The 25823-nt window shown below is 46.1% G+C and overlaps 1 protein-coding gene across 1 annotated transcript in view; it reads right to left on the reverse strand.

The window, feature by feature from the left end:
* MARCHF6 (membrane associated ring-CH-type finger 6) overlaps nt 1–25823 on the reverse strand; it is a 1058737-nt gene that overhangs the window by 387992 nt on the left and 644922 nt on the right. Inside the window, exon 19 of the mRNA XM_069219690.1 lies at nt 20761–20965. Coding sequence (XP_069075791.1) covers nt 20761–20965 — 205 coding nt within the window. The remainder of the gene's footprint in view (nt 1–20760; nt 20966–25823) is intronic.

Below are 25823 nucleotides of genomic sequence, written 5' to 3' on the forward strand. Positions count from 1 at the left end.
TTAGTGCTCTTTTGACGTCTAATGTATGTAGTGCCCTTTCAGCTATGGAATCTGGCTGTGGGAAGAACACTGGTAGTTCTACCGTTTGATTTAGGTGGAACGGTGAAATTACCTTTGGCAAAAACTTAGGATTGGTCCTTAGGACTACTTTATGTTTGTGTAGTTGGATAAAAGGTTCTTGTATTGTAAACGCCTGAATTTCACTTACTCTTCTCAGAGATGTGATGGCGATGAGAAATGCGACTTTCCATGTTAGGAATTGGATTCCACAACAGTGCATAGGTTCAAAGGGTGGACCCATAAGTCTTGTTAAGACGATGTTGAGGTTCCATGAAGGAACGGGTGGTGTCCTTGGTGGTATAATTCTTTTGAGGCCTTCCATAAATGCTTTAATGACAGGTATTCTAAATAGTGAAGTTGAATGGGTAATCTGCAGGTATGCAGATATTGCTGCTAGGTGTATCTTAATGGAAGAGAAGGCCAGGTTTGATTTTTGTAAGTGTAGTAAGTAACCCACTACATCTTTTGGAGATGCGTGTAATGGTTGAATTTGATTATGATGGCAATAGCAAACAAATCTTTTCCATTTGCTTGCATAGCAGTGTCTAGTGGACGGTCTTCTGGCTTGCTTTATGACTTCCATACACTCTTGTGTGAGGTTTAAGTGTCTGAATTCTAGGATTTCAGGAGCCAGATTGCTAGATTCAGCGATGCTGGGTTTGGATGCCTGATCTGTTGATTGTGTTGCGTTAACAGATCTGGCCTGTTGGGCAACTTGACGTGGGGTACTACTGATAGGTCTAGCAGTGTTGTGTACCATGGTTGCCTTGCCCACGTTGGTGCTATCAGTCTTAGTTTGAGTTTGCTTTGACTCAATTTGTTCACTAGATATGGAAGGAGAGGGAGAGGGGGAAAAGCGTACGCAAATATCCCTGACCAGTTCATCCATAGGGCATTGCCTTGAGACTGCCTGTGTGGGTATCTGGATGCGAAGTGTTGGCATTTTGCGTTCTCCTTCATTGCAAATAAGTCTATTTGAGGTGTTCCCCAACGTTTGAAGTAAGTGTTTAGAATTTGGGGGTGAATTTCCCACTCGTGGACCTGTTGGTGATCTCGAGAGAGATTGTCTGCAAGTTGATTCTGGATCCCTGGAATAAACTGTGCTATTAGGCGAATGTGGTTGTGAATTGCCCATTGCCATATTTTTTGTGCCAGCAGGCACAGCTGTGTCGAGTGTGTCCCCCCCTGTTTGTTTAGATAATACATTGCTGTCATGTTGTCTGTTTTGACAAGAATGTATTTGTGAGTTATTATTGGTTGAAATGCTTTTAATGCTTGGAAAACTGCTAGTAGTTCGAGGTGATTTATATGCAGTTTTCTTTGATGTACGTCCCATTGTCCTTGTATGCTGTGGTGATTGAGGTGTGCTCCCCACCCTGTCATGGAAGCATCTGTTGTTATCACGTATTGTGGCACTGGGTCTTGGAAAGGCCGCCCTTTGTTTAAATTTATGTTGTTCCACCATAGAAGCGAGAGGTATGTTAGGAGGTCTATCAACACCAGATCTAGAAGCTGACCCTGTGCTTGAGACCATTGTGATGCTAGGCACTGTTGTAAGGGCCACATATGCAACCTTGCGTGTGGGACAATGGCTATGCATGAGGACATCATGCCTAGTAGTTGTAATATCATCTTCGCCTGTATTTTTTGCGTTGGATACATGCGTTATATAATCTTTTGGAAATTTTGAACCCTTTGTGGACTTGGAGTGGCTACTCCCTTTGTTGTATCTATTGTGGCTCCTAGGTATTGTTGTACCTTGGACGGCAGAATGTGTGATTTCGCGTAGTTGATGGTGAAACCGAGTTTGTAGAGGGTTTGCATGACCTGATCTGTGTGGTGCAAGCACCTTGTCAGTGAGTCGGTCTTGATGAGCCAGTCGTCTAGATACGGGAATACGTGTATTTGCTGCCTTCTGATGTGTGCAGCCACTACTCCTAGGCCCTTTGTGAAGACTCTTGGTGCAGTTGTTAAACCGAAGGGCAATACCTTGAATTGGTAATGTATTCCTTTGAATACGAACCTTAGGTATTTCCTGTGCGACGGATGTATTGGTATGTGGAAATACGCGTCTTTGAGATCTAAGGTTGTCATGTAGTCCTGTTGCTTCAGCAATGGTAACACTTCTTGTAGCGTGACCATGTGAAAGTGTTCTGATTTGATGTAGGTGTTTAATGTTCTGCGGTCTAGGATTGGTCTCAGTGTTTCGTCCTTCTTTGGTATTAGGAAGTACAGTGAATAAACTCCTGTGTTTATTTGTGTGTTTGGTACTAGTTCTATTGCATTCTTTTGCAATAATGCTTGAACTTCTACCTCCAGAAGGTCTGAATGTTGTTTTGATAAATTCTGTGCTTTTGGTGGTAAGTTTGGAGGGATTTGTAGAAATTCTATGCAATAACCATGTTGGATAATTGCTAAGACCCAAGTGTCTGTAGTTATTTCCTCCCATGCTTTGTAATACTGACCTATTCTTCCCCCCACTGGTGTTGTGTGGAGGGGATGAGTGACATGTGAGTCACTGTTTGGTTGTAGGGGTTTTGGGGCTTTGAAATCTTCCCCTATTCCTAGAGAATTGTCCTCTGTATTGGCCCTGAAAGCCTCCCCTTTGGTACTGTCCCTGGTAGCTGGACGGTGTTGCCTGTGAGGTGCTGGCTTGTGTGGCTTGACCCCGAAACCCCCCTCTAAAGGTTGTTTTGCGGAAGGTGTTGTAAGTGCCTCTGCTCTGCGGGGAGTAGAGTGCGCCCATGGCTTTAGCAGTGTCAGTGTCCTTTTTGAGTTTCTCAATCGCCGTGTCCACTTCTGGTCCGAACAGTTGTTTCTCGTTGAATGGCATATTGAGCACTGCCTGCTGTATCTCTGGTTTAAAACCAGACGTTCGTAGCCATGCGTGCCTTCTTATAGTCACAGACGTGTTAATTGTTCTTGCAGCTGTGTCCGCTGCATCCATTGAGGAGCGTATCTGAGTATTAGATATGTTCTGTCCTTCCTCAACCACCTGTTTCGCCCGTTTTTGTAGCTCTTTGGGTAGATGCTCAATGAGGTGCTGCATCTCGTCCCAATGGGCTCTGTCATAGCGCGCAAGTAGTGCTTGAGAGTTAGCGATGCGCCACTGGTTTGCAGCTTGTACTGCGACTCTCTTTCCGGCTGCATCGAACTTGCGGCTCTCTTTATCTGGGGGCGGTGCATCCCCAGATGTGTAGGAGTTGGCTCTCTTGCGAGCTGCACCTACTACGACGGAATCTGGTGGCAGCTGTGAGGTGATGAACACAGGGTCTGTGGGAGGTGCTTTATATTTTTTGTCCACTCTCAGTGTTATAGCTCTACTCTTGACCGGTTCCTTGAAGATTTGCTTTGCGTGCCGAAGCATCCCTGGGAGCATAGGCAGGCTTTGGTAGGAGCTATGTGTGGAAGAGAGGGTGTTGAATAAGAAGTCATCCTCGACCGGTTCCGAGTGTAGGGACACGTTGTGGAACTCTGCTGCTCTAGCCACCACTTGTGAGTATGCCGTGCTATCTTCCGGTGGTGAGGGCTTTGTAGGATACGCCTCTGGACTGTTGTCCGACACTGGGGCGTCGTATAAGTCCCAAGCGTCTTGGTCCTGATCACCCTGGCTCATGGTGGTATCAAATCAAATCAAATCATTAGCATTTGTAAGGCGCGCTACTCACCCGTGCGGGTCTCAAGGCGCTAGGGGGGAAAGGGGGGGTTATCGCTGCTCGAACAGCCAAGTCTTTAGGAGTCTCCGGAAAGCGGAGTGGTCCTGGGTGGTCCTGAGGCTGGTGGGGAGGGAGTTCCAGGTCTTGGCCGCCAGGAAGGAGAAAGATCTCCCACCCGCCGTGGAGCGGCGGGTGCGAGGGACGGCAGCAAGTGCGAGGCCAGCGGAGCGGAGGGGGCGGGTGGGGACGTAGAAGCTGAGGCGTCTGTTGAGGTATTCCGGTCCCTTGTTGTGGAGGGCTTTGTGTGCGTGGGTGAGAAGACGGAAGGTGATCCTTTTGCTGACTGGGAGCCAATGCAGGTGTCTCAGGTGTGCGGAGATGTGGCTGTTGCGGGGTACGTCGAGGATGAGGCGGGCCGAGGCGTTTTGGATGCGTTGCAGGCGGTTTTGGAGTTTGGCGGTGGTCCCGGCGTAGAGGGTGTTGCCGTAGTCCAGGCGACTCGTGACAAGGGCGTGGGTCACGGTTTTTCTGGTGTCGGCGGGGATCCAGCGGAAGATCTTGCGGAGCATGCGGAGAGTGAGGAAGCAGGCGGAGGACACGGCGTTGACTTGCTTGGTCATGGTGAGAAGAGGGTCCAAGATGAAGCCGAGGTTGCGGGCGTGGTCTGCGGGGGTCGGTGCGGTGCCGAGGGCCGTGGGCCACCAGGAGTCGTCCCAGGCGGACGGGGTGTTGCCGAGGATGAGGACTTCCGTTTTTTCAGAGTTCAGCTTTAGGCGGCTGAGCCTCATCCAATCTGCGACGTCCTTCATACCCTCTTGTAGGTTGGTCTTGGCGCTGGCGGGGTCCTTGGTGAGGGAGAGTACAAGTTGGGTGTCGTCGGCGTAGGAGGTGATGATGATGTCGTGCTTGCGTACGATGTCGGCGAGGGGGCTCATGTAGACATTGAAGAGTGTTGGGCTGAGCGATGAGCCTTGAGGTACGCCGCAGATGATCTTGGTGGGTTCTGAGCGAAACGGAGGGAGGTAAACTCTTTGGGAGCGGTTAGCGAGGAAGGAGGCGATCCAGTCCAGGGCCTGGCCTTGGATCCCGGTGGAGCGTAGGCGGGTGATTAGGGTGCGGTGACAGACGGTGTCAAAGGCAGCCGAGAGGTCGAGGAGAATGAGGGCGACTGTTTCACCGTTGTCCATCAGGGTTCTGATGTCGTCTGTGACTGAGATGAGGGCGGTTTCCGTGCTGTGGTTGGTTCGGAATCCGGTTTGTGAAGGGTCGAGCAGGTTGTTGTCTTCCAGGAAGGTGGTCAGCTGTTTGTTGACGGTCTTTTCTATTACCTTGGCTGGGAAAGGTAGAAGAGAGATGGGGCGGAAGTTTTTCAGGTCGCTTGGGTCAGCCGTAGGTTTCTTTAGTAGGGCGTTGACTTCAGCGTGCTTCCAGCATTCGGGGAAGGTAGCAGAAGAAAAAGAAGAGTTGATGACGGTCTGGAGGTGCGGGGCGATGATGTCGTCGGCTTTGTTAAAGATGAAGTGCGGGCAGGGGTCCGAAGGGGCGCCGGAGTGGATAGAGTTCATGATGGATTTGGTTTCTTCCGTGTTGATGTGGGTCCAGTTGTTGAGGGTGATGTCCGGGGAAGCGGGTTCAGTGGTGTATGGTTGGGTCTGGTGTCCGAAGCTGTCGTGGAGGTCGCTGATCTTGCGATGGAAGAAAGTGGCGAGGGATTCGCACAAATCCTGTGAGGGCGTGACGGCGTTGGCGCTGGCGCTGGGGTTGGAGAACTCTTTGACGATGCTGAAGAGTTCTCTGCTGTTGTGGCTGTTTTTGTCTAGTCTGTCGGTGAAAAAGTTCCTTTTGGCAGTGCGGATCAGGTGGTGGTGTTCGCGTGTAGCGTTCTTGAGGGCGGTATGAGCCGGGGAGTGTGATGGAGTTTGTGCCGGTGAAACGTTAGTTACAGGTGAAGGAGAGGGTGGCGGAGTTACCTTTTGAGAGGGTGGCGGAGTTACCTTTTTCACCATTTTTGTTTGTGGTGCTTGGTCAGATTGAAACTCCAGTCTCCTCTTTCTCCTAATAGGGGGAAGGGTGCTTATTTTCCCTGTTCCTTCCTGTATAAAAATACGTTTCTGAGTGTGGTCCACTGCGGTGGATTGCAACTCTTCTTCAAATCTATGCTTTCGCATCTGAGAGGACAGTGATTGCTCCTCTGAATAGGAACCGGTAGTTGGGTCGGTAGCGGGTTGTTTCGGCACCAAAACCCTGGCTGTACTCTTTTTCGGCTCCGAGGTGACTTTCTTCTTTTTCGGAGTCGAACCCTCTCGGCGTCGATCTTCCTCGGAGCCGCTGTCTCTGCGTCGAGCAGTTTCGGCTGCGCCATCTCGGCGTCGATGTTTTTCAGCAGCACTTTCTCGGTCCCGAGAAGGCTGCGCGCCGGTGTCTCGACCGGAGTCGGACGATCTCGGCACCATTTCGGCCTTTTTTGGTGCCGACGGTCGGTCACCGAATTTATGGGTCGAGCCATGGCCTGGTGGCAGTGGCGTCCCCTGGGCCTTGTCACTCTTTTTGTGTGCTGGCTTCGACGTCTCACTCACGGTTCTTTGGTCGTCGAATCCCTCGGAGTCCGAATCATGGAACGAGAAGGGTTCTTCTTCCTCTTGTTCCTCGAACCCTCGGTGAGCTGTCGGCGTGGATGCCATCTGCAGTCTTCTGGCTCGACGGTCACGGAGTGTTTTTCGGGACCGGAACGCACGACAGGCCTCGCAAGTCTCTTCACTGTGCTCAGGTGACAGGCACAGGTTACAGACCAAATGTTGGTCTGTATACGGGTATTTGTTGTGGCATTTAGGACAGAAACGGAACGGGGTCCGTTCCATCAGCGTTGGTTTCCACGTGGTCGGGCCGACCAGGCCCCGAAGGGGGATCGAAAACCACCCCGAAGGGTACCGGAGCTCTTCACTCTTCAAATCGGTGTCGATCCTAACTAAGCCGATCCCGAACGCAACAATACCGACGTAATTCTTCCGATATTTAGCTAACTTTCCATTCCGAAACCCGGAGCGAAAGGAACACGTCCAAACCCGATGGCGGAAAGAAAACAATCGAAGATGGAGTCGACGCCCATGCGTAATGGAGACAAGGAGGAGGAGTCCCTCGGTCCCGTGACTCGAAAGACTTCTTTGAAGAAAAACAACTTGTAACACTCCGACCCAACACCAGATGGCGGGCTATGCACAACATGTGTATCTACAGCGACAGATGCCATCGAACATGTGTTTTCCCTTATTTTCACAGATAGTGAACCCATATATCCCCAGACACCCGCACCGTATATAGCAATTGATACAGGCCTTGCCTTATAAATTGTGGTGATTGGTTTAAGTGGGGCACAACCCAATTTGGTTATAAATTTGCATAGGGCTTCCACTGAATGATTGTACTGCATGACCTTTATTTCTCTAAGGTGATTCTATTTGCTCTCGTTGTCAAAGGGAATTCCCAAGTATTAGAGTGTGGTTACACAGTTCAGACAGGTGCCTTCAATATAAAACCATGAGACCCTACTTCTAAGGCGACCACACGCCATAGCATAAGATTTTGCTCTACTAGTGGTCAGACCCAGCAATGTCATGAACTCCACAAATTTATTTAGCAATTTTTTAAGCCCTCTTTCTGTTCTAGCCGTAAGGACACTGTCATCAGCGTGCATTAACACTGGTTTCGGTCGGCCACCTATCTTGGGAGGGTTTGTCTTTTTATCTGCTAGGGCTTCCTCTAGGCTGTTTAGATAAAAAGTAAACAAAAAGGGATCCAAGACCCACCCCTGACTGACCCCCTTCCCAACCATGAAGAAACTAGTAAATTCCCCATTACTTTCCACATCACTATGGAGTTGCGCCAACAAGTGCACTAATTTAGGATTAGCTCCTTGCTTGATCAGCCTTGCCCATAATTGACTTCTGACCACATTATCAAACACTGCAGTTAAATCCATGAACGCCAAATATAAGAATCCTTGCCTTGCACCCATATACTTTTCTCTTAGCAAATGAAGGTTCAAATATTGACCAACTGTGCCCACCACCCTCCGAAAACCATATTATGCCTGAGAAGGAAAATGTCACTTACCCAGTGTACATCTGTTCGTGGCATTAGTCGCTGCAGATTCACATGCTGTGCACATCCCGCCATCTGGTGTTGGGCTCGGGAGTGTTACAAGTTGTTTTTCTTCGAAGAAGTCTTTTCGAGTCACGAGACCGAGGGACTCCTCCCATTTTGACTCCATTGCGCATGGGCGTCGACTCCATCTTAGATTGTTTTGCCCGCAGAGGGTGAGGTAGGAGTTGTGTATGCTAGTAATAGTGCCCATGCAATGGAGTGAATGCGTATGTTCATAATAAAGTTTTAAGTAATATATTTACAAATGTACAAATGTTTAAGATCTACTTCTAAATGGCTACAGGCTCCCGGGGAGGCGGGTGGGCGCATGTGAATCTGCAGCGACTAATGCCACGAACAGATGTACACTGGGTAAGTGACATTTTCCGGTCGATGGCATGTGTAGCTGCAGATACACATGCTGTGCATAGACTAGTAAGCAGTTATCTCCCCAAAAGCGGTGGTTCAGCCTGTAGGAGTTGAAGTAGTTTGAAATAATGTTCTTAATACAGCTTGACCTACTGTTGCTTGTTGTGCAGTTAGCACATCTACACAGTAGTGCTTGGTAAATGTATGAGGCGTAGACCATGTTGCTGCCTTACATATTTCGTTCATTGGAATATTTCCTAGAAAGGCCATGGTAGCACCTTTCTTTCTGGTTGAGTGTGCCTTTGGTGTAATAAGCAGTTCTCTTTTAGCGTTAAGATAGCAGGTTTGAATGCACTTAACTATCCATCTAGCAATGCCTTGTTTTGAAATTGGATTTCCTGTATGAGGTTTTTGAAAGGCGATAAATAGTTGTTTTGTCTTTCGAATTAGTTTTGTTCTGTCGATGTAGTACATTAGTGCTCTTTTGATGTCTAATGTATGTAGTGCTCTTTCGGCTACAGAATCTGGCTGTGGGAAGAACACTGGTAATTCTACCGTTTGATTTAAGTGGAACGGTGAGATTACTTTTGGTAAAAATTTAGGATTGGTCCGTAGAACAACTTTATTTTTGTGTATTTGAATAAATGGTTCTTGAATGGTAAATGCTTGAATTTCACTCACTCTTCTTAGAGATGTGATGGCAATTAGAAATGCAACTTTCCACGTTAAGTATTGCATTTCACAAGAGTGCATGGGCTCAAAAGGTGGACCCATGAGTCGTGTTAGGACAATGTTGAGGTTCCATGAAGGAACTGGTGGTGTTCTTGGTGGTATAATTCTCTTTAGGCCTTCCATAAACGCCTTTATGACTGGTATCCTAAACAATGAAATTGAGTGCGTAATTTGTAGGTAAGCAGAAATTGCCGTAATATGTATTTTAATGGAAGAGAAAGCTAGGTTAGATTTTTGCAAATGTAGTAAGTATCCTTCTATTTCTTTTGCAGATGCGTGTAAAGGTTGGATTTGATTATTATGGCAGTAATAAACAAATCTTTTCCACTTATTTGCATAACAGTGTCTAATGGTAGGTTTTCTAGCCTGTTTTATGACCTCCATACATTCCTGTGTGAGGTCTAAGTGCCCGAATTCTAGGATTTCAGGAGCCAAATTGCTAGATTCAGCGATGCTGGATTTGGATGTCTGATCTGTTGTTTGTGTTGTGTTAACAGATCTGGTCTGTTTGGCAGTTTGATATGAGGTACTACTGAAAGGTCTAGTAGTGTTGTGTACCAAGGTTGCCTTGCCCATGTTGGTGCTATTAGTATGAGTTTGAGTTTGTTTTGACTCAACTTGTTTACTAGATATGGAAGAAGTGGGAGAGGGGGGAAAAGCGTACGCAAATATCCCTGACCAGTTCATCCATAGTGCATTGCCCTGAGACTGATGTTGTGGGTACCTGGATGCGAAGTTTTGGCATTTTGAGTTTTCTTTTGTTGCAAATAAATCTATTTGTGGCGTTCCCCACATTCTGAAGTAAGTGTTCAGTATTTGGGGGTGAATTTCCCATTCGTGGATCTGTTGGTGATCCCGAGAGAGATTGTCTGCTAACTGATTCTGAATCCCTGGAATAAATTGTGCTATTAGGCGAATGTGGTTGTGAATCGCCCAATGCCATATTTTTTGTGTTAGGAGACACAACTGTGTCGAGTGTGTTCCTCCCTGTTTGTTTAGGTAATACATTGTTGTCATGTTGTCTGTTTTGACAAGAGTGTATTTGTGGGTTATTATGGGTTGAAATGCTTTTAGAGCTAGAAATACCGCTAACAGTTCTAAGTGGTTTATATGAAACTGTTTTTGGTGAATGTCCCATTGTCCTTGGATGCTGTGCCGATTGAGGTGTGCTCCCCACCCTGTCATGGATGCATCTGTTGTTATTACGCATTGTGGCACTGGGTCTTGAAAAGGCCGCCCTTGGTTTAAATTTATACTGTTCCACCATTGAAGCGAGATGTATGTTTGGCGGTCTATCAACACCAGATCTAGAAGTTGACCCTGTGCCTGTGACCACTGTGATGCTAGGCACTGTTGTAAGGGCCGCATGTGCAACCTTGCGTTTGGGACAATGGCTATGCATGAGGACATCATGCCTAGGAGTTTCATTACTAATTTGACCTGTATCTTTTGGTTTGGATACATGGCTGTTTCACATTTTGGAATGTTTGGACTCTTTGTGGACTTGGAGTGGCAATTCCTTTTACTGTGTTGATTGTTGCTCCTAGGTATTGCTGTGTTTGACACGGCAGAAGGTGTGACTTTGAGTAATTGATTGAGAAACCTAGTTTGTGTAGGGTTTGTATGACGTAATTTGTGTGTTGTGAATACTGTTTTTGCGTGTTGGTTTTGATTAACCAATCGTCTAGGTACGGGAACACATGTATTTGCTGCCTTCTGATATGTGCAGCTACTACTGCTAGACATTTTGTAAAAACTCTTGGCGCAGTTGTTATTCCGAATGGCAACACTTTGAATTGGTAATGTATCCCTTGGAATACAAACCTTAGGTACTTCTTGTGTGAAGGATGTATTGGTATATGGAAATATGCATCCTTTAGATCCAGTGTTGTCATATAGTCTTGTTGTTTGAGCAGTGGGATTACTTCTTGTAATGTAACCATGTGAAAATGGTCTGATTTGATGTATGTATTTACTATTCTGAGATCTAGTATGGGTCTTAGAGTTTTTTGGGTATCAGAAAGTACAGTGAGTAAACTCCTGTGTTTAGTTCTTGTTTTGGTACTAACTCTATTGCTTCTTTTTGGAGCAATGCTTGAACTTCTAGCCCTAGAAGATTTATATGTTGTTTTAACATATTGTGTGTTTTCGGTGGAATGTTTGGAGGGAATTTGATAAATTCTATGCAATAACCATGCTGGATAATTGCTAAGACCCAAGTGTCTGTTGTTATTTCCTCCCAATGTTTGTAAAACTTGGTTAGTCTCCCCCCCACAGGTGTTATGTGTTGGGGATTTGTGACCTTGAAGTCACTGTTTGTTTGGAGGAGTTTTGGGACTTTGGAACTTTCCTCTGTTCCTTTGAAATTGTCCCCCTCTATATTGTCCTCGAAAACCTCCCCGCTGATACTGGCTCTGGTAAGTGGGCTTTGTTTGTGAGGCTGTGGCTTCTGTGGTTTGCCCTCGAAACCCCCCTCGAAATTGTGTTTTTCGAAATGTGCCTCTGCTCTGTGGGGAGTAGAGTGCGCCCATGGCTTTGGCCGTGTCAGTGTCTTTTTTAAGTTTTTCGATCGCAGTGTCCACCTCCGGCCCAAACAACTGCTGTCCGTTGCATGGCATATTCAGCACAGCTTGCTGTATCTCTGGTTTAAATCCTGATGTACGCAGCCATGCATGTCTCCTAATTGTTACAGCTGTGTTGACAGTTCTAGCAGCTGTGTCTGCAACATCCATTGCTGACCGTATCTGATTATTTGAGATACCCTGTCCTTCTTCTACTACTTGCTGCGCTCTCTTTTGGAACTCCTTGGGTAAATGTTCAATAAGGTGTTGCATCTCATTCCAATGGGCCCTATCATATCTGGCTAGCAAAGCTTGCGAATTTGCAATACGCCACTGGTTTGCTGCCTGTGCCGCCACCCTTTTGCCTGCAGCATCGAATTTTCGACTTTCTTTATCTGGAGGTGGTCCATCTCCTGAAGTATGAGAGTTGGCTCTTTTGCGTGCTGCTCCCACTACAGCAGAGTCTGGTGTTAGCTGTTGTGTAATGTACACTGGGTCTGTTGGTGGCGGTTTATATTTTTTATCTACTCTTGGAGTAATGGCTCTCCCTTTAACAGCCTCCTCAAACACTTGTTTGGAGTGTGTTAGCATTCCGGGTAGCATAGGAAGACTCGGATATTGGCTGTGTGTGGATGACAGTGTATTAAAAAGAAAGTCGTCTTCAATGGACTCTGAATGAAGGCTGACATTATGAAATGCAGCTGCTCTTGACACCACTTGTGCGTAGCCTGTACTATCCTCTGGTGGCGATGGTTTAGCTGGATAGCATTCTGGACTATTGTCTGACACTGGTGCGTCATAAAGGTCCCATGCGTCAGGGTCATCTTGACTCATTCCTGTATGAGTTGGGGATTGCATCATTGGTGGAGTGGCTACCGGTGATGGTTGCGGAGAGTGATGTGGGGATGGTGGTGGTGTTACTTGCTTAGCCACTTTTGCGTGTGGCAGTTTGTCTTTGTCTTGGAAGGCAAGCTTGCGTTTCATTTTGACTGGAGGAAGAGTGCTGATCTTCCCTGTATCTTTTTGAATAAAGAGCCGTCTTTGTGTGTGATCTGGCTCTATTGCCTGTAATTCCTGTCCAAATCTATGTATCTTCATTTGTGTGGACAGTCCTTGTTCCTCAGTGTAGGAACTTGTTTTCGGTTCCGAGGCTGGATATTTCGGTACCGAAACCTTTTCGGCTGCTTTTTTCGGCTCCGACGAAACCTTTTTTACTTTCGGCGTCGTGCTCTCTCGGTGCCGACCCGTTTCGGTGCCGGTGTCTCGGTGCCGAATCTTCTCTGAGCCACTATCTCGGGCCCAAGATTGCTGTGTGCCGGTATCTCGACCGGAGTCGGATGACTTCGACACCAGCTCGCCCTTTTTCGGTGCGGATGAACATTCACCTACTTTTCGGGTTAAGGCATGGCCTGTTGGCGGTGGCGTCCCCTGGGCTTTAGCGCTTTTCTCGTGAGTTTTTGTTTTCGACGTCTTACTCACGGTTTTCGGCGTTTCTTCGGGATCGATCTCCTCAGAGTCCGACTCCTGGGTGGAGAATGTTTCTTCCTCCTCCTCGAAACGCCCTTGTCCTGTCGGCGCCGACGCCATTTGCAGTCTTCTTGCTCTTCGGGCCCTGAGTGTCTTCCTGGACCGAAACGCTCGACAGGCCTCACAAGTATCCTCCTTGTGTTCTGGTGACAAACACAAGTTACAGACCAGATGTTGATCTGTATATGGATACTTGTTATGGCATTTTGGACAGAAGCAGAATGGGGTCCGTTCCATCAGCCTTGAAGAGACACGTGGCCGGGCCGACCAGGCCCTGACGGGGATGGAAGAAAACCCCGAAGGGCCACCGGAGCTCTTCTTAATTCGGTGTCGATCTGTTGTAACTAACCCGATACCAAACGCAAACAATACCGACGATTTTTCTAAGATTCTAACTAACTTTCCGACCCGAAACACAGAGCGAAAAGGAACACGTCCGAACCCGATGGCGGAAAAAAAACAATCTAAGATGGAGTCGACGCCCATGCGCAATGGAGTCGAAATGGGAGGAGTCCCTCGGTCTCGTGACTCGAAAAGACTTCTTAGAAGAAAAACAACTTGTAACACTCCGAGCCCAACACCAGATGGCGGGATGTGCACAGTATGTGTATCTGCAGCTACACATGCCATCGAACATAATGTTATCGAATGCTCATACTTCCAAGCGATCTACAAGAATTCTGCAAAACATTTTTGCAATAGCATCAATCAGTGAAATAGGGTGAAAGGACGCAGGATCCTTCCGATTGCCTTTTTTAGAAATTGGGACAGTAATAGCTTTGGACGAAGCCGAGAGAGGGGCAGAGGTTACAGCAGCTCTAAAAACATTAACCAAAATTAGTGCCCATAAATTCAGAATATTCTTGAAAAGATCAACTGGGACGCAGTCTGGTCTAGGGCCTTATTTTGGAGTGAGCAATTAATAGCTAATATCACATCACTCAGATGTATAGCCACTTCCTCGCTATTAGGATTTTCTAATCCATCTAACACAAATTTCGCACGTTCATCCCCATTACATGAACAGATCTTTGCAAAGTGAATAATCCAGTATGTTATGGAATGTGAATCTCAATTCCCTTAGTTGAATCTGTGTTAACAAAAGGAGTGTTAACTCCTTTTCAGAACTGTGCCCCATCATTTGCAACTGAGGCATTCACTAATTTCTCCCACACCTCTTCTTTAATCATCACCTTCCTTAAAGAAATTGCATTCTTATACTGGACTCTACAATTTGAAACTTCAATTAGATTCCTTGGGGTGGCCTGTATAAGCTCTGCAGGGGAACGTGTGCATGGTTTATCAAATCATTTAACTGGTTTGTTTCGGCCAGGTTGAGTTGATATAGTTAAATAAACCTTAACAGCTGTGCAGATATCTGTGAAGGCTCCCAGAACCTGAGCTGATGGAAAGTCGGTGTTTAGACACTGTTCAGATTTTGCCAGATTGTTAATGACTACAGAGGATAGGAGAGCCTTTGGATCCACTTTTTGCCATTTACATTGCAGAACTTTGTTCCTATTGAATTCAATGAAACATCCCAATCCCTGCTCACTCACTCTCCTATATCCAGTGTAAATTGTAAGAACCAGTGGGTTATGATCACTTAAACCACTGGTAATTACCTGAAAGGCACCCATTTTATTAAGCCACAACTTTGACAACATTATGTGATCAATAACTGAGCCACACCCTCTCCCAGTAAAGGCTAAGTCAGGAGCAGTGAGGTTTGGTGAGATATCTCTTGTCAGTTTTAAGTCATAAGACCTCATAGAGTGTTTAGATTATCCTCACAGGGGTTATGGGTAAAGTGAGATTAATTACTATGATCCTCACAAATTCCCCTACAGAACTTATCGTCCCCTACGGTAGAGAGGGAGATATTAAAATTCCCACCCCCACACAATTGTATAATCCTTAACCACAGAACATACCATTTCTTCAATAGCCTTAGCAACTAGGTTTTTAAGATTTCTACTGTTAAGCTACAGAGACCTAACCAGGGCCCTAACAGAACTTTTAAGAATTTGGAAAAATACTCGTTTCAAAAATGTAATTTACCTAAAGGCAATTTTTAGATCTACTTGTGTAGTCACCTATTGACCAAGTAGGATCAGCAAGTGCAAAGTTGCGGACCCCACCGCTGTTCCACCAATGTAGGAAGCTGGATCTATTTATAGTGCACTAAAATAAAGTGCACTGTGCAGAGTCCAGTGGATCCTCAATTGGTATTGCAGAGTTAAAAATAGATAAGATTAATGCTCTCTTTGTGGTAGTGTTGGCCAGCAGTTAGGCTTATCTAAGGGTAGTGCAGAGCATATGTTGCATTAAAAGAAGCAATAAATGAGACCCACACTCAAAGATTAAATCTGAGATCAATATAGAAAACTTATTTATGTTTCAAACCTAAGAACTTCGTAATCAGGTAAGCACACTTTTAAACAAAAATACTTTGCAGTTTCAAAAATAGACATTGCAATTTTCAGAGTTCTCTATGTTATATGGAGGAAAAACAATGTTCTGCAAATAAAAGGTTAACAATGACTTACAGAGCCAATCTCAGGGAGTTAAAGTAAGTACAGGGCACTGATCAGAACCACACCAACCAGGTCACACCAAGCAGTGCTAGGGCGGCCAGGTGCAGAGGTGCAGTAAGGTGTCGGGTTCCCAATGCTTTCCTTTGGGAGATTGACCCTGTGACAAACAAGCTGCAGGCTCTGGCTGGAAAGTTAGTCGGGGACAACTAACAGGCAGTATATTTGGGGTTTTCAGGGATGTAGGTGCACCTTTGGACCTCTTCTCCTGTGCACATGGGCGACGGGTGCATGGGTTTCTTTTGGTCTGGTTTTCTCACACAGGAACACTTGTGGTCAGGGGGTCCTGAGAGTTGATGCTGCAGGCACTGTGGTGGAGTCCGGCATGGCTGGACCCAGGGTGGACTCGAGCTCTCAGGAGCCAGAGGACATTGTTGGCACCTATGACCCACCGTAGCTGGGATAAGGGGTTAAGGGTGCAATGGCTGCTGTAGATGTCAGATTTTTCTCTCACCTCCAGGCTGGATGAGAGGGGGCCTGCATGCAGGTGCTGCAGGTGACTTGGATGAGTCCAGGAGGGGTGACACTCTGGTGGACTCAGGCTCAGGACGGCTGGGGAGCCCCACTGGCACCACTACTGGGCTTCTAACCGTGTCGAGGTCGTCGGCTGCAGAGGTCACTTCAGGTGTCAGGTTTCCAGGCTGCTGAGTCCTTGTTGGATACTCTGTTGCAGAGCAGGTCCGCTGCTCACAGGAGTCTGAGTCTTTTTACAAGTAAGGCAGGCTTCCTGGGTTGAAGCTGTAGGATGAGTCTTTTCGTGAAGAGTCGGCTGAGGTTAGCAGGAAGGCCTTGTACTGGGTTAGCTGCTTCTTCTTCCTCTTATTCTGCAGAGTTCGACTCTTTGTCCTTTTTCGTAAATAGTCAGGATCTGAGTTCTAGGATTCAGAGGTGCCACCTAAATACTCAATTTAAGGGCAGCTCAGAGAGTGCCAGGCAGTAGCCAATTGGCTGACCACCTTTAGGGTAACTGATATCTTCTTATGACCACTTCCGCTGGGAAGTGGCCATAAGCCTAAACCTAGTAGGCTAATTCTTTCCAAGCAAGATGGAGGAATTGGAAAGTAGTGTCCACTTCAGATTGTCCACTTTAGAGGTGGGACTGGCATGAAGAGGCACTCCTCCTAATTTAACAAATTCTTCTGATTGTGCTGCCGTTTGAAGCTCCTCGCCCTGGAATGTCCATCTTGCACTGGAGGAGGTGTTATCACCTCCGCCAGAGTAGGCGTTTGCTCTGGGCCTTCAAGAGCGCTGGCCCTCACCCCAGGGGGTCAGAACTCAGTCTAGGGTGGCTGCACTATTTTGTAACAGTCAGTGAACACACCCGTAGCTGCGTAGATTTTCAGGGGGCATCTCTTAAGTGCCCTATGGGTGTATTTATGAATAAATCCATCACTGAGGTCAGTGAGAGTAGGAAAATGGCTCCTTCTTGAAGTTACCCCCCCCCCATACTTTTTGCCTGATATTGATGCTGACTTTTAAGGAAATGCCTCCTTGGCATGGTTACCCCCTGACTTTTTGCCTTTGTTGATGCTAAGTTTTAATTGAAAGTGTGCTGGGACCCTGCTACCCAGTACCCAGCACAAGTGTTCTATTCCTAAACTGTACCTTTGCTTCCACAATTGGCACATCCCTGGCACTCAGATAAGTCCCTTGTAACTGATACCCCTGATACTAAGGGCCCTGATGCCAGGGAAGGACTCTAAGGGCTTCAGCATGTCTTATGCCACCCTGGGGACCCCTCACTCAGCACATGCACACTGCCTCACAGCTTGTGTGTGCTGGTGGAGAGAAAGACTAAGTCGACACGGCACTCCGCTCAGAGTGCCATGCCAACCTCACACTGCCTGTGGCATAGGTAAGTCACCCCTCTAGCAGGCCTTACAGCCCTAAGGCAGGGTGCACTATACCACGGGTGAGGGCATACGTGCATGAGCACTATGCCCCTACAGTGTATAAGCAAAACCTTAGACATTGTAAGTGCAGGGTAGCCAAAAGAGTATATGGTCTGGGAGTTTGTCAAACACGACCTTCACAGTTCCATAATGGCTACACTGAAATCTGGGAAGTTTGGTATCAAACTTCTCAGCACAATAAATGCACACTGATGCCAGTGAGGGATTTATTGTAACATACACCCAGAAGGCATCTTAGAGATGCCCCCTGAATACCAACCCGACTACTAGTGTTAGGCTGACCAGTTCCTGCCAGCCTGCCACAAACCAGATGAGTTGCTGGCCACATGTGGAGACTGCCTTTGTCACTCTGTGGCCAGGAACAAAGCCTGCACTGGGTGGAGGTGCTTCACACCTCCCCCTGCAGGAACTGTAACAACTGGCGGTGAGCCTCAAAGGCTCACCCCCTTTGTTACAGCACCCCAGGGCATCCCAACTATAGGAGATGCCTGCCCCTCTGGCCACTGCCCCCACTTTTGGCGGCAAGGCTGGAGGAGATAATGAGAAAAACAAGGCGGAGTCACCCACCAGTCAGGACAGCCCCTAAGGTGCCCTGAGCTGAGGTGACCCCTGCCTTTAGAAATCCTCCTTCTTAGTGTTGGAGGATTCCCCCAATAGGAATAGGGATGTGCCCCCCTCCGCACAGGGAGGAGGCACAAAGAGGGTTTAGCCACCCTCCAGGACAGTAGCCAGGAGTAGTAGCAAGGAGTACTGCCCTCCTGACCTAAACACACCCCTAAATTTAGTATTTAGAGGCACACCAGAACCCAGGACATTAGATTCATGCAACCTGAACTACAAAGAAGGACTGCTGACCTACAAGCCTGCAGAGACGACGGACGACGACAACTGCTTTGGCCCCAGCCCTACCGGCCTGTCTCCTGAGACGAAAACCTGCAACCAGCGATGCATCGAACAGGGACCAGCGACCTCTGAAGCCTCAGAGGACTGCCTTGACCCTCAGGGCCAAGAAACTCCTGTGAGCAGTGGCTCTGCTCAAAAACAGCAACATCTTTGCAACAAAGAAGCAACTTCCAAAGGACTCACTCTTACCGCCAGAAGCGTGAGACTTCACACTCTGCACCTGACGCCCTCTGCTCGAGATCCAGAGAAACAACACCACATGGAGGACACTCCAGCAACTGCAACCCCGTGAGTAGCCCGAGACGACCCCCCTGGAGCCCCCACAGCGACACCTGCAGAGAGAATCCAGAGGCTCCCCCTGACCGCGACTGCCCACTAACAAAGAACCAGACACCTGGAAGAAGCACTGCACCCGCAGCCCCCAGGCCAAAAAGGAACCAACTACCAGTGCAGGAGTGACCAGCAGGTGGCCCCTCATCTTTGCCCAGTTGGTGGCTGGCCCGAGAAGCCCCCCCTGTGCCCTGCCTGCATCGCCAGAGTGACCCCCGGGTCCCTCCACTGATTTCACTGGAGGCCGCTGAGGGTTTATTTTGTGTACCTGATTGGGACCCCCCCCCCCCAGTGCTCTACAAAGCCCCCCGGTCTGCTCCCAGAGGACGCAGGTACTTACCTGCTAGCAGACTGGAACCGGAGCATCCCTAGTCTCCATAGGTGCCTATTTTATTTGGGCCCTACTTTGATCTCTGCACCTGACTGGCCCTGTGGTGCTGGTGCGGGGTGTTTGGGGTTGATTGGAACCCCCAACGGTGGGCTTCCTATGCCCCGGAGACTGAACTTGTAAGTGCTTTACTTACCTGCTAAACTAACTTGTACTTCGCTCCCCCAGGAACTCTAGATTTTTGCAGTGTGTTTACTTTTTAAATAGCTTATTGCCATTTTTGATAAAACTGTGCACATTGCTGTTTTACTTCAAAGTTTCATATGCTAAGTACCTTATAATTTATGTATTCTGAATCGTGTGGTTCTAAAATAAATTAAGAAAATAATATTTTTCTACATAAAAACCTATTGGCCTGGAGTTAAGTCTGTGAGTGTGTGTTCTCATGTATTGCCTGTGTGTACAACAAATGCTTAACACTACCCTTTGATAAGCCTACTGCTCGACCCCACTACCACAAAATAGAGCATTAGTACTATCTAATTTTGCCACTATCAACCTCTAAGGGAAACCCTTGGACTCTGTGCACACTATCTCTCACTTTGAGATAGTATACACAGAGCCAACTTCCTACAGTGAGGGTTTATTATTCTGAGATGTTTGATACAAAACATCCCAGTATTCAGAGAAGCCATCATGTAGCTGGGGAACTCGTAATGACCAGTGTCCAGCACATGCATTTAAAATGCCTTCCCTGTGCACCCACTATGTCCCAGAATCAACAAATACACAGCAGGGGCATGTCTGCTTATGCATATATGCCCTCAGATGTGCCTGGATGCACCCAGCTTTAGGGGTGACTTACACTTGGCACATGCAGTGATAGGGGACCTGGCACACAGGGGTGTGTAACAGGTCGTGATTTCAAATTAGCCTGCACCAACACACATAGTCTGCAATGTCAGCACTGTGTGGGATATGTGAGGGGTTGGTCCCCGAGGGTTGCCCAATTAATGTCCTCAGAGACCTTCCTTAGAATCACAGGCCCTAGGTACCGGGGTATCATTTACTAGGGACTTACAGTGGTAGCTAAAGAGTTTGTCAATTGTGCAAAACAACTGTGCAGTTTTGGAGAAAGAGATCTGGCAGTGGGGACCTGTTTAGCAGCGACCCAGTGTACTAACAGTTAAAGCAACATCAAAAACCAGGCAAAAAGTGGGGGCTAACTATGTAAAAAGGGTGCTTTCCTATAAAACCACACTGACTTTAACAAATAAAAGATTCTAATGGGCGGTATTAAGTTCGGTATTTAACAGATCTAATTTTAAAAAGTCATATATTTTGCATTCTAAGTGCTTCTGGGTCCTGCTCGTGAGTTCTTTTCAGTAATGTATTATTCAGCCAAATGTAATATTAGTTTTAATTAGCAAATTATAATTGGGTAATCAAAAAGCAAGTCACATATAATGGGTGAAAAGGTGATATGGTTATGAATATCAAATACAAAGAATATCAAAGTAAGAAATAAAAAAGGAACAACATTGTGGAGAAACGTTGCACCACAAATAATAAAACATTACATTTTGTGGCATCCCAAATATAAGTCATACAGAGAAGATTCAAAACTATTTATTATTGTATATTTACCCTAAGTGGAAATTTGATAGGCTTATGATATGGTTGAAAGCCTACTGGTCCTCCTTGCTGAAGTATGGCCTGGTGTGCTGCATGAAGGCCTTCTCCGACAACTGGAATAGCATTGTTATTGCGGCCATGTTGGTTGTTATTAGCTTGCTGGTTCGCATTGTTATCACTCTCCTCTTGGTCTCCGAGCAAGTACGAATGAAGATCCCTTTGGAGAAAAAAAATATCAATTAAACTCTTCCAATAAACAATACAATGCAAACAATCTAGGAAACATTTGTTTATGTTTTCGGTTTGTGCTTAGGCCAAATGTGATTTTCGCGAACGGGCCAGGCACAAACAAAGGCTGTTAAATGATACATATTGTACTGGTTGTCACTTGTTCCTTCAGAGAGCTCCCAATTCAGTTGCAGAGCTAAGGGTTGAGGAACAAAACTGAATAGAGGCAAAGTCTGGTGGAGATGTGTGTGTTTCTCGAAATGTTGGTGTATCCAACTGAGTTGCAGGTGCGCACCATCAGAACTGAGCTGCCATAATGATTTGCTGTAACATCTCGGGCTAATTGAAAAGGACTCGAAAATTATAATTTTTCTGAATTTCTCACAAGGGAATCTACACAGTCAAAAATTTCTCAGTATGCTGAAAGAACAAGTTACTTACATTCGGAAATACATTTTTTTGATAGAGACTATGGGCCATATGTACGAACACATTTTCCCATAGACACAGAATGGGCAAAACTGCTTGCTACATCTGGCCCTATGTAACCACAGATTCCTCATCTTAGAGTATTCCTCAATCCTGTCCAGTCTTGAGTAGTACCGATGTGCCCCAGCAGATGGAGTTGTATGGTTCAGTGTCAGAAGTGACATCAGTTTCTATACATGCACCACTCAGGTAACAGTTTTTTTGTGACTAGCTTTGTGCCAAAAACATGGATCCATGTAAAAAAACAATGTTAATTATTAAACTAGTTTGCAGAGTCTAACACGACCTTTTGGATGAAGAGCCCAATTTGCAGAATGGGGGAGGATGGTAGGGTTGGTGAGTACTTTGCAGCTAAACAGTGTGTCCACGCGAAAAACACCACCAAAGTAAGTAACTTGATTTTCTGACAGAGACTTCTAACTGCATATCCTCACCTTCTTCGGGGACATCCTCGACACACCAAAGTTCGCACACCAAAAACTTGACAAAACGGTCGAATTAGGCCAAAAAATAGCCAAGGGTAGCTCTTCTCCGGATCAGCGCGTGGCGCGGAAAGAAAAGAACTGACGTCACTGTGTGAGGGCAGCGTCTCTGTCCTACTCCAGACATCACAGCGGTGACGACGCCTACGGAATCGACCAACGCCACCTACCGACGTGCAAGGGTATTGCTCGAAGAGAACAAATCTCCAGATCCAGTCTGACGCCTGGGGGAAAATTCTAAGGTAAGGAATCTGCAACTAGTAGTCTCAGATATAGACACCCAGGCAAATCCTCTCTCATGACATTGATGTATCCTTTGAACGATAAACCATTAAAGACAATATGGACAGATTATTAACATTGTACTGCATGCGTATAGCTGATAGGTTACTCTTGTCTTTGAAAGTGTAAAGGAAGGCTAGAAAACTGAAAATGTAAGAACACTGAATTGTATCATTCACAGATGCAAATGGAGACTACGGTACTAATATGCAGAACATTTTTGTTTGGAATTAATACTTTTGGTGGCAATGATCATGCCAATTGTTAAGGGCCTTGGAGTTTCTTTCATTTTCTTTTGCTGATGCTTTGTTTTGACTGGTTCTGTGGACAATAATTGAAAAAAAACTGTTTGACAAAAGAGTAAAGCGTAAAAGATTGATGTACAAACATATTGCTTTCTTCAGGATAATCATGCAACCTTTTGGAAGGTCAGGTGTTTGCACACTCAGGAGCCAAGATGAGTAGATCTGGTACCACCACTGATGGAGCCAGTGTTGTGTAAATTAGTATCATCTTAGCATTGCATTGCTCAAGTTAGGAAATTACAGTTGAAACAAGATGAATCACAGGAACATTTCAGGTAAATGTTATTGACCAATCTATTAAAAGGGTATACCATTTGGACCAAGGGTATGAGAACTTTGAAGCTAAAGTCTCCATATATGGTATTTGTTATTGGGGGAGACATTTGTCTGCATAGTGCACACAACGAAAACCTAGGTGATGATTTTGTCATTTAAAACTAGTTGGCGCTCTTATAACAGCTACCTGTTGATTCTATTTGTATTGGAATTTTGAAGGCAAGGAAGGCGAACTGCCAAGGAAAGGAGCCACTACAAAACATGAGCATTCTTATTGAAATACACTCTGGACTTAGTGTTCCTTGTTCATTCCGGTAACAGATTTCAATATAATGTACTATAAAAAAGAATCCATTTCAAAAGTGTTGCTGAGAGGAAGGGTCTGTAGCAGGACAAGTTGCTCTGTGTGCCACTATTTCAATATGAAAACCTATTCTGAAAATATTTTATTTTGGTTTTGTAAGTTGTCAACTTGGGCTCCACAGGTGTGTATAATGTTGCCTGTTCCCACCGCCTTTGCAGTTGAAAAAACATGATGAACATGTTTCTTTCTGTCAGCTAGGTGATGGTGTTGTTTCAGATGGCCTTGTAGGTTGATACTGCTGGTCTTGAAGACAGTGCAATCCTGAAAACGGAATCACCGTAGCCCCATCAATGTTGGTATGATTTGGTTTAAGATGCACAATGCCACTAAGTCTAGAAAAAAAACAACACATCTGACTACAGGTTGGCTGAAGATCTCAACAATTTTCCAGAAAACACAATAGCTTCTTCTCAGAAGGAAACACTTCTTTTTTGTGGTCAAAACTACTAGTCAGTACCATGTGACCTGCAATGGAGTGAAAGAAGACTTGTCTGGAATGATGTAGAAAATTAGGTCCTGCATAAAGTCTACTTTTCTTCTCAGGATTTTAAATAATAATGTTGAACATGTTGTTTTCTGTCAGCTAGGTGACGGTGTTATTTCAAATGGCCTTGTAGGTTGATACAGCTGGTCTTGAAGACAATGCAATCCTGAAAACAGAGCCACTGTAGTCTCACCAGTGTTGGTATGACTTGGTTTAAGATACACAATGTCATTAAGTCTAGAAACAAAACAACACATTTGACTACAGTTTGGTTGAAGACTTCAACAATTTTCCAGAAAAGACAATAGCTTCTCCTCTGAAGGAAGCACTTCTTTTTTGTGGTCAGAACATACTAGTAAGTACCATGTGACCTGCAATGGAGTGAAAGAAGACTTGCCTGAAATGATGTGGAAAATTAGTCCTGCATAAAGTCTACTATTCCTCTCAGGATTTTAAATAATAAAACCTTGGAGTTTGCCTCAAGTATACAATCGTACATACAGGAAAATATAAAAATTCCTTTGCACTACCATCAGATTAAGAGAACTCTGCCTTGACTGTTGCCAACTTAAAAAAGTAGAAAATGTCTGTGTTGGGTAGAAGGGATGTGAAAATAAGATTTCTGCACACTCCTGACACACATTCAGTCTCCCTGGCGTAGACATTGTTATATTTCGAAGTCTCCCCTTTTACCCCATTTGCTGGGCACACTGAAAGCCAGGACAGCACTACCCAAGGTTCCTGCTGGTTTATTCTTACCAGAATATAGCAGCAATAAAAGCCCTTGTTCTTTCACTCCTTTGTGAAAAACTCGCCCCATCTCCTCTTCAGAAGGACAATTACCCTTCCTACCAGCCGTAGGAGGAAAGGCTTCACCACCCTGAAAAAATGTGGTGCAGGGAGATGGAAGAACAAGTTACCTTCTCCAGTAACACTATTTCTGGTGGATATGCTATAGAACAGTAGATTCCTCACATTTAGAATATTCCCCAGACAGCAGGCTGGAAATTGACTTTTTCAGAGCAGTGCACTCAGCAATGCTGGGTGACACTTTGCAGTTTACACTGACCTCGTTTTGCCCCGGAGGTGACTGAGCATATGGACACCATCTGTAGGAAAGAACCCTTTGTGACATGGTGAGCCCCCCCGTTTTGCCTGGTTTCTGATGTGGCTTTGGCTGTTAGTGCACTGGGTTCCTGCTAACCAGGTCACCATGGCCAGATCCCTTTCCCCAAAAGTGCACAGTTGTTTTGCACAATTGGCAATCTTTATAGCTACCACTGTGAGTCCCTAGTAAACATTACCCCTGGTACCTACGGCCTGGGGTACTAAGGAAGGTCTTGGAGGGCTGAAGCACCAATTATGCCATCCTCAGGGATCCCTCACCTAACCCACACAGTGCTGCCATTGCACACAACGTGTGCTGGTGCAGTCAAAATTAAAAAAACCAACCTGTCACACATCCCTTTTGTGGCAGGTCCCCTATTACTGCATGCACCAGGTGTAAGTCACCCCTAGGGCAGGGTGCATCAAAACACATTATGAGGGCATATATGCATGAGCAGATATGTCCCTGCTATATCTCTGTCGATTCTGACATATAGTAAGTGCACAGGGAAGCCATTTTAAATGCATGTGCTGGATACTGGTCATTACGAATTCCCAAGTGTAGAAGGCTGACCTGGTGTGTGGGTGACACCCATGGTGTTGGCACCTTACACCACGTCCAGGCAATCCCTATTAGTTAGTGTTACAGTGTCAAGGAAGCCACAGCTCTATAGTGGTAGCTGCGGTGAGCAGCCAAGAGTTATCTAGGAGGAGTGTGAAGCACTTGCAATACCACAATAGTCACACCATAACTTATCACACATGAAAGGAACCACAGTGTTGCAGAAGTACAAGTTACCTACCTTCGGTAACGATATATCTGGTAGAGACATATTCTAGTTGCAGATTCCTTTCCCCCAGGCGTCAGACTGGATCCGGAGATTTTTATTTTTGAGCTATACCCCTTTGCGTCAGTAGGTAGCATTGGTAGACTCCGCGGGCGTCACTGGTGTCGTGGTCGCCGTGATGACATCCGAAGTAGTACACAGACGCCACCTCAGCACAATGACATCCGTTTCTTTTCACAACTTTCCATGTCAAAGTGCAGAGACGCGAAG

Source organism: Pleurodeles waltl, chromosome 2_2 (genome assembly GCF_031143425.1).
Source record: "Pleurodeles waltl isolate 20211129_DDA chromosome 2_2, aPleWal1.hap1.20221129, whole genome shotgun sequence".
NCBI classification, from domain to species: Eukaryota; Metazoa; Chordata; class Amphibia; order Caudata; family Salamandridae; genus Pleurodeles; species Pleurodeles waltl.